The 9,761-nt window shown below is 35.0% G+C and overlaps 1 protein-coding gene and 1 long non-coding RNA gene across 2 annotated transcripts; one reads left to right on the top strand and one right to left on the bottom strand.

Annotated features, from left to right (window-relative positions):
- Nucleotides 1–1,491: 1,491 nt before the first annotated feature.
- LOC130470365 (uncharacterized) lies at nt 1,492–6,342 on the bottom strand. Its single transcript, XR_008930564.1, has 2 exons — nt 5,613–6,342; nt 1,492–1,788 (listed from the first exon to the last, which is right to left on the bottom strand). It is a non-coding gene; the product is annotated as an uncharacterized lncRNA (long non-coding RNA).
- On the top strand, nt 2,217–4,863 carry LOC110794815 (laccase-17). Its single transcript, XM_021999777.2, has 6 exons — nt 2,217–2,484; nt 2,596–2,747; nt 2,846–3,090; nt 3,195–3,323; nt 3,426–4,388; nt 4,484–4,863. Exons 1-6 carry the CDS (start codon nt 2,368–2,370, stop codon nt 4,612–4,614), a joined length of 1,737 nt encoding a protein of 578 aa, XP_021855469.2. The 5' UTR covers nt 2,217–2,367; the 3' UTR covers nt 4,615–4,863.
- Nucleotides 6,343–9,761: the final 3,419 nt, after the last annotated feature.

The raw sequence follows: 9,761 nt of genomic DNA, 5'->3' as shown, positions 1-9,761 counted from the left end.
CGTGACATATAAATAATAATATTAGAAACTTTATTACTTATTGTATTACAAGGCTAATATGATTTTTTTTTCTAAACAAAATTAATGAATATTCCATATTTAGTGGTTTTATTAAAGCAACATTACGTTTACATACGTAATGGGCAAAAAAATTACGTAATATAAGAAAAATGAGAGACAAATTTTTTTGGAAAACAAATACACTTAGACCCACTTAGGATCCAGATCCGACCCTAGACCCATTAGACCCAGTGGATCTAGGTCTGGATCTGATTTTTTTGGACCCAACGGATCTGGATCCACCACTTAAAAAGCGGGTCTGGGTCTGGATCCTGTCGGACCCGGTCCAAATCCGATCCATTGCCATCCCTAGTCCTTATTATTACTTCGTATTTTTTAGTTTTCCATGCTAAACCTTTTGATTTTTCTTTTCTTTCAGTTCAAATTTTCAGAATTTCATTTTCAGAAAAATATGAAAATAAAAAAATCAAATCTGTAACAATTTTTAGGGCCTAAGTTTAATATTGAGCACAAGGCCTCTATATAATTTGGGTCGGGCTTGGTTGTATTTAAGGCAATTTCTAGTCCATTGGTTTTATTTTTTTTTGCTTGTTTTTATACGGAGAACTCATATCTCCCTATATTCAAGCCGATCTAAAGCGAAATGAGAAATATGGATGTCCCGCTAATTCAAATGAGAGACGAACCACGATCATGAGAAACGAGTGTATCTTTGCAATCCTCATTTCTCCCCTTACATCACCATCATCAAATGACTCACATGAAGGAATATGAGTTGGAATAGAAAACTCCCACCAAGTCAAGTCCAAAGGGCTAAGCAGTACATCTATGCAAAGGAGAAGAAAAGAAGAGAAGTGGAGTAGATAGGGGCACGGAGAACAATTTATTTCTAAAAACAAATAGGCCTAAACTTTTAACAAGGAATTAATTAATACATAGAATATTATAGAATATTATATCAATTGAAAGTTGAGTTTGTTCCAATGTCTAAAAATTCTCAAGCTGAATGTGGTAGAATTCTTGTGCTTCTAAACCAGAAATCATGATAATTATATCAAATGAAAGTTGAGTTTGCTAATTAAGGCCATCATTTACATTTCCATGGCGAACAAGTTCTTCCAGTTGCTTCGATGGTCTACCCAAATATGAAGAAACATATTGTATTACAAGAATAAGGTTCTTCAGTATGATTTTATCTTATAAAATCTAAGAGAGTTCTGAATAAACTTTTAGTAGCTTCTCTGACGGTAAAAACCAGCAAATCCGGCTTGAGCTTTATTTGCATTACTATTAAGAAATATATATGGTTGAATCATATATCGACAGAACTAAATGGATCGGATTATGGCCATGGAACCAGACATGTTTATCAAATCAATGAGTTAGAATATGGTTTAAACTACTAGTATAATAGCAGAAACGAAAAAGTTAACAAATGGTGCACTGTAATATGAAACTTCTTGCCCAATCTCCAGGTGAATGCACTTAATCATATTTTATCTAATCTTGTCTAAAACACCTTAGTTGCTACAGAAGTAGCAGTATTTTGTAATGCACTCTTGGTTAGAGGTAGACCTCACAACCATGCATGCATACGTTTACAAGGAAACCCTGCTATGAACAAGAGTACCCCTTAAGTCAAGCTTTTTTTTCTTAATGTAACATTTTGAAACAGCTAGCTTATGTTTACTAAGCAGTAAGCACGTACTGATACATTTACCGGCCGGACTAGTCGAAGAAGAGTAAGCTTGGTGAATGCTAGAATATCTGTGGGAGACATTACAGTAGAAATTAACCAAACTGGAGAATGCTTTATTGTGCTAAGCCATTGACAAATTAAAGTTCAATACAAAGTGTGTAAATTATGGTTTTGAATCTGTAACAAAATTAGCAACATGAAAATGGCCTATAGTCATCAATTGATTTCTACCAACAGAGATTATCTTGACAGGAAGTCCAATATCTCGATCAGGACTGGTAATTTTATGATTGATACCAAGATAATCCCGGCTTTTATTGATCACAAGAACAAAACAGAGGAGAAACAAAGGATAAGACATAATTCTAAGTTACTAATCATCGTGAAAATTACATTGTAAAACATTATTCATTAAACCAGAAAATCAAAATTACTCATAGACTTTAGGATCACTCTAAAACCAACAATGTAACAAACAATTTGGTCCAATGTGCTGGAATTTCTATATCCATTTTTAATCCTTACCTAATCACCAGAGATACACTATATATATAATAAGCTCCAATCTTTTAAGTAGCATCATCATTCTCACTTCTCAGGTGTTTGTATCTATCTTAACACCCTCTTAAGCTATCAGTTTGTCAAAAATGGCAACTTTCCACAGATTGCTCATCATTGCCCTTTTTAGCATTGTGTGCTCAACGCTTTCCTACAATTTCGCCGATGCAGCTGATACTGGCATCACCAGGCACTACAGATTCAATGTACTTGCATGAAATCACTTTCTAATTAAGTTTTGACCTTAATTTACGTACACCAATGCGTTATACTAACCACCATTCTTGTTACAATATTAATTATGGGTTTAATTGTAGATTAACATGCAAAATGTGACAAGATTATGCCACACCAAGAGCATTGTCACAGTTAATGGGCAGTTTCCAGGGCCTCCAATTGTTGCTCGAGAGGGTGATCGACTCATTATCAATGTTGTCAACCATGTCAACAACAATATTACCATCCACTGGTATCCTTCAATAATTCTGTCTAGCTTCTAATTTCATTTGTTTTTACTTTTTAGCATCAAAACAATTCACTGATATATGTTTGTGAATGTTTGAGCAGGCATGGGATCAGACAACTACAAAGTGGATGGGCAGATGGACCGGCATATATAGCACAGTGCCCCATACAAAGTGGTCAAACTTATGCATACAACTTCACCATTGTTGGTCAGAGAGGCACACTTTGGTGGCACGCACACATTTCTTGGCTCCGATCAACTCTTTATGGACCTATCATTATTCTTCCTAAACGGGGTGTTCCTTACCCTTTTCCCCAGCCCTATAAGGAAGTTCCTCTTATCTTTGGTAATGCATTCTTCCACCTCTAATTATACAACTGTATTCTATGCTTCATTTTATTTGTTTCAGGATGTCAGAAAATAAACATTATGTGATGTGTGGAATTGCAGGAGAGTGGTGGAATGCTGATACTGAGGCAGTCATTTCCCAAGCACTGCAAACTGGAGGTGGTCCAAATGTATCAGATGCATACACCATCAATGGCCTTCCAGGACTATTATACAATTGCTCGGCTAAAGGTATATCATATATGCATGCAAGTGTTCGTATTAATTAGTTTAACTGATCAAATCTAAAAACTGTGACTAATCACCAATGTACGTGTGTTTAATTATGTGCAGACACGTTCAAATTGAGTGTAAAACCAGGAAAAACATATCTCCTTAGGCTGATAAATGCTGCACTCAATGACGAACTCTTCTTTAGCATTGCCAATCACACTCTTACAACAGTAGATGTTGATGCTCTTTATGTTAAGCCCTTTGAGACAGATACAATTATCATTACTCCTGGGCAAACTACCAATGTCCTCCTCAAGACTAAAGCTTATCATCCTGATGCTACCTTCGTTATGATGGCTCGGCCTTATGTTACAGGAAACGGCACCTTTGACAATTCTACTGTTGCTGGAATCCTTGAATACCACCATCCTAAACCATCCACTTCAATCAAGAAGCTTCCTCTTTTGAAGCCAACACTTCCAGCTCTAAGAGACTCTTCTTTTGTTACCAACTTCACCAACAAACTTAAAAGCCTAGCAAATGCCCAATACCCAGCAAATGTACCAAAGAAAGTTGATAAACACTTCTTCTTCACAGTAGGGTTAGGAACAAACCCATGCCCTAAAAACCATACATGTCAAGGCCCAACAAATACCACCATGTTTGCAGCATCTATTAACAATGTCTCCTTTGTCATGCCTACAAAAGCTCTCCTGCAAGCACATTTCCTCCGCAATTCAAATGGGGTTTTGACATCCGAACTTCCCTTCTCACCACTAATGGCATTCAACTACACCGGAACACCACCTAACAACACGAATGTGATAGATGGGACAAAGGTGGTGGTACTTCAATATAACACAAGTGTGGAATTAGTTATGCAAAGCACGAGCATACTTGGTGCAGAAAGTCACCCACTTCACCTACATGGGTTCAACTTCTTTGTGGTTGGACAAGGTTCTGGGAATTTCAATCCTAAAAAAGACCCAGCAAAGTACAACCTTGTTGACCCTGTTGAGAGAAACACTGTTGGTGTGCCAGCAGGAGGTTGGGTTACCATTCGTTTCCTTGCAGACAATCCAGGTATGCATACTAATATAACTAAAGACCATATATTATTTCTTTGATCGACTTAATTATCTAACTATAGAAAATCGGATGTAATTATATATATGTAGGAGTATGGTTCATGCACTGCCATTTGGAAGTTCACACTAGCTGGGGTTTGAAGACGGCATGGGTTGTACAAGACGGAAATCTGCCTAATCAGAAGCTGCCACCACCACCATCTGATTATCCAAAATGCTGAAACTGGTTCACTCACAATTTTCTGCAATGACTCTAACACAGATTGATTCTGAGTTTTTCCTAGGTTTTTTTGTGTGTGTTAATTTCTGTTTCATGAATTTCACAGCCCCTATATTTTTTCTTAACTTGTGAACCCCTATGAAGGAAGAGCGGCTTCTTCGCCGTAGAAGGATTTCATTTGAAAAAAATTACTGAGTTAATCAACTGAGATACACTCTCTATATATAATAAGCACCAATCTTTTATGTTCCATCATCATTATGAAGGTGTTTGCATCCATCTCAAGTCAAGGAAAGATAAATTATTGAGTATTCATTCATTATCATTACCCACAGGGTATTTGATCACACCTATACGCAATACAATCATCAGTATTGAGTAAAGTAGATAGCATTATGTTCGCAATCAGAAGCCTTTGATTTCTGAACACTCATGGCCAGGTTATTACCAACAATATCAAAGTAGAAAAGGAGAAAACTACCATGGATGTTTATCTTATCTAGCATTCTAGCCAACAAAACCCAATTAAGCAATCATGCTTCAGTAATGGAACATGGAAGCAATTATAGTTATATGTACGTGGTCTTGCTCGAGCGAAGAGGACCCGCTCCGCCACTAAAATCAAATAGTTCATCCCATTTTTAATAAGGTACAAGTTCCAATCAAATATAGATTCTAACCTAGACCAAACTCAATCCTCGAAAATAGGAAATTCCCATATAAATTCAAGTTCATGGCAGCATTCTTGATAGAGAAACACTAATCCCCCTTGAAATTGATATACAACAAAAGATTATTGAATCATTAAAATACTAAAAATATATCAATTATGATTTAGGGTATTCAAAGTTCAACATACCCAAGTAATATGATCAGTCTAAACATTGATGAGGTAAGGCTCTCAAATGCGAGAAAACAAACAGATATACTTTAAATTGTCGGATATTAGGGCTTTGAGTCAATTCAAAATGAAATAAAGGGAATGAAATTTGCTAATACCTGGAATAAACTGGGTGACGAATCTAACGATCCTCGGAAGTTGGTTTGGAGACATCATCTTGTGCAATTGAACCCAGAAATTTCAAATAATTTGAGTTTTAATATGGACCATACCCGATTCTACACCCATTCTTAAATGACTTGGACCATGACCTTAAAATAAGGTCAGCCATTTGTTCCTAATTTACTTTAGATAAAATTGTCAGAAAGTATTTATTTTTGCCTCACTTTGTGAACTAGTACCTTTTGTTTTCACTTTTGTCAAATAGTACATTGATTTAAAAAATTGTATTAAAAATGGTTCCTTATAGCAACATTCCGGCCAAATTATCAATCTTCCGGCCACTGATTCAAGTTTCTCACAAAAAAATTGTGCGTGTAGAACAAACCAAGCCAAAAATCACGCGCCTCTATTACTGTTCTTATCAGTTGGATGCAAGTAAAAAAGGACTAGCAAGATCTTGATTCGGTGCTAAAGGTTGGGCAACCTTCTTTTGTTTTTTATGAATTTCTAAGCAGAAAATCGAAAGAATAAAAAAAATGTGTTTGGATTTTATAGAGAAAAATAATTAAGAAATACTGACTATATGTTTATCTAATCTCAAGAATTACTTTAGAGATCTAACGCAGAAATTGTGAAACTAAGAACACAGAGAATTTCAGGTATAACAGTAGGAATTTCTAAGTAAACAACAATTAGAATGAGCGTCTAAGAAATCAAACAAGGATGAACAAACCTCAAAAACGAAGAACACGGAACTCGTATTAGATTATACCAACAGAATCAGGATCTTGAATTTCTGCTCTAATACCATGCTAAAAACATCCACAAAATACATAAAGTACACAAGAAGAATGGAGCGTAAGCATCCATAAACAGAGTTGTACATAAGCTTATATTTAGAGATTGTCTGCTTATTACAGGTTTAGGGAAATATTCTCTGATAATTGTGACTGTAGAAAAAAGCTAGCTATATATACTACTCTACTGCATTGTTGTTACAACCAATCATAAAGCAAGGAATAAATAACTATAGGCGATCTTAAGCATCCTAGTTGTCACTAGCAGACATACTAGTTGACACAGGCTGAAAATGTAACAAAATTATGTTACATGGGCTGCAATCTAGTGTGTTCAAGCCCTGCCTTGCAGTGTTGTGCTTGCCTAGGTAAAACTTCATCTGAAGTAATATGTCCATCACCAACAATATCTTACAAATTTTTTGTAAAATTTGTTACTCAATGTTTAATAAATCAATATGATTTTTTATTCATTATTAAGAATTTTGAATAATTAACGTTATATTCATAATTTAGATTTGCCATGCATAAAGCATTAAACATGAATTTTGTTCATGAAGTTATAATAAACCTCCCTTCTGACCTATTCACATTTAGTTGCAATGATTTTACTTTTATGTTTGTTAACACATAACTTTAATTATTCATATCTTCAATTATCAACAAATACAAACTATATTAAAAAATGATGATACTCTGCATGATTATATTTTTACTCACATATGTACCGAAAATTGTCTATAAAAAGAGTTTGTAATAATTGTAAATAGAGCAATCAATTTTTTGCAACTAAAAAATGAATGAGAAATTAGTTATCTACATACTGCAATAATTAATCCGAACATCATTTGAACGCAAATACTAGTCGTTTACAAATAGAAAATTTTTCCAAAAATGTCAATGTTCAGTCCTGATTGTTTTTTAAAACACTATCCAACAACAATAATTTTTTTCATTGTTTTCATTATTTGCAATGACACAAATTAAAATTATAAAAATTTGATGCTTTAAAATTGGAGTGAGACGAATCTAATCCAATTCAAACATATATAAATTATACATAGATATAAAGATATTTGTAGATTGAGAGAAAGTTCAATTCTAAAGAGACTTTAATCTAACCAGATAAAATTATATTCAAATTACAATTAATTAATCAAACCAGATAAAAATATTCAAAGTTACAATCAAATCGACCGTAAAAATGAAAACCAATTAAGTAAATATATTAGATTGGTACAACAAAATAAATTAAATAATTAATGTAACATTTTCATTTAATTTACTAACCCGTGAATAGTTTTATGTAATCGATTGCCTGTTTTTATAATGTTATACTTCGTATGACATATTTTACGACGTTGCTTTCTTTGTTGTGTATCCGAAGAAAGAAGATCAATACATTTTAATAGAATGTGAAAACGAGTAAAAAGTTAGGGGAAAAAAAACGGATTTTTCATGAAATGCCCCTGAGGTTTGTGTTAATGCACCAAATACCCTTAAACTTTCCAAAATGCACCAAATACCCCCGAGATTTAGTATAAATACACAAAATGCCCACAAGGCTAACGGACGTTAAGTCCCCGTTAGCGTATGTTTACATTTTTGCCCTTAATAAACCGTTTTCTTTATTTATCCTAACATTAACCCTTAATTATATTAATTAACCCTTAATTACATTAATTAACCTTTAATTATATTAATTAACCTTAATTACATTAACTAATCCTTAATTAAATTAATTAATCCTTAATTAAATTAATTAACTATTGTCTGAAAAAAATAATTACCCCAAAAAAATTTGGATTCTCCATTCCAACCTTGTTGTTGCCTTTGTTCTGTCTCCTCAAGTCCCACCACCACCATGTCAAACCCCTAATTCCTCTCTCTCCATTATCAACACCAACCATAGCTCCATCCTTGCAACCACCTCCATCCTCACAGAATCAACGAATTAGAGGAGAGAGAATGCAGCCATGCCGCCACCACCAAACCCCACCACCGCCATGCTACCACCATCAAACCCCACTCCCCCTTCCTCACCGGCGGCGTTTCCCTCCCCTCCCCCACCTTACCCACTGCTGTCGCCACCACCAAACCCGCGTTTCCCTCCCCCTCACTTCCCCCACCTTCCTCATTCCCCACTGCCGCCGCCACCAAACTCCACTTCGCCTTCCTCGCCGGCGTCGTTTCCCTTCCCCTCACTTCCCCCTCCGTTACGGTCAAGGCAACTGGCAACAATGGTTGATTAAAATCCCCCATTACTGATTTGGGGATCAATTTTTTGGGATCTGGATTTTGAGAGAGGAAAATCGATGTATGTGTTTGTCTAGCGGTGGCGGTGGCGGTGTGGGGTGGTGGTGGTGAGGAAGAGAAGGGGTTAGCATGGCGGTGTGTGGTGGTGGTGAGGAAGAGAAGAGCTGTCATGGTGCTTCCAACCCAGAAAAATTGGCTGCCATTTTTAACAGGGAAGAAGGAAGGGGGGAGAGAGAAAAACAAATGAAAAAAGAAGAAATTAAAAGGAAAAGAGAAAAATTAAATTAAATTAAAGTTAAAGTTAACGGATAAGTTAACGGAGTTAACGGAAAATAGTCATTTTGGGCATTTTGTGTATTTATATTAAACCTTAGGGGTATTTGGTGCATTTTGGAAAGTTTAGGGGTATTTGGTGCATTAAGACAAACCTCAGGGGCATTTCATGAAAAATCCGGAAAAAAAACTATGGATCAAAGCATGACTATGTATTACCTCAAACCACCTATGATATTCATGTTAATATGTGTTATGTTAAGCCACTTCTAATTGTATTTTGTATATGTTACTCTGTCTTACAAATGTTGTTGGAAATTTTACTCCGTATATTAAGTCATCAATGCAATTTTTGTTATTTACTACTAAGAATTTTGTTTAATTAATGTTATATTCGTAATTTAGATTTCCCGTGCATAAAGCATTTACCGTGAATTTTAATCATAGGTTATAATAAACTTTCTGTGTGGCCTTAGAGCATCTCCAATGGTTGTAGCTAGGGACTTGCTTGCAATTTTTAGAAATCCCAACCTACTAGCTTGACCATTGGAGTTGATATAAATAAATTAGCTTGGCCAAGCAAATTAGCTTATTTAAGCTAATTTGCTTGAAAAAACTTGGCCAATGAAATAATATTAAATTAAATTAAATTAAAATATTAATTGACAAATATGACTACATTAAATATCAAGCTAGTAGCTAACCACTAGGGTACTAACTAGCTAGAAAGGGAAATAGCTTGAAATATTATGTGACATGACAAGCTAATTTAGAAATTAGCTTACCATTGTAGATGCTCTTATTCATAGAGCTGGCAAT

This window comes from Spinacia oleracea, chromosome 1 (assembly GCF_020520425.1).
Source record: "Spinacia oleracea cultivar Varoflay chromosome 1, BTI_SOV_V1, whole genome shotgun sequence".
Taxonomy (NCBI): domain Eukaryota; kingdom Viridiplantae; phylum Streptophyta; class Magnoliopsida; order Caryophyllales; family Amaranthaceae; genus Spinacia; species Spinacia oleracea.
Note: the sequence above shows the minus strand (reverse complement) of the source record. Positions and strands in the feature narration are given on the sequence as shown.

Coding starts and splice junctions, on each gene's coding strand:
- LOC110794815 (XM_021999777.2), top strand. CDS start 2,368: ATGGCAACTTTCCACAGATTGCTCATCATTGCCCTTTTTAGCATTGTG. Junction 3,091..3,194: donor GGAAGTTCCTCTTATCTTTG/GTAATGCATTCT, acceptor GTGGAATTGCAG/GAGAGTGGTGGAATGCTGAT. Junction 4,389..4,483: donor TTTCCTTGCAGACAATCCAG/GTATGCATACTA, acceptor ATATATATGTAG/GAGTATGGTTCATGCACTGC.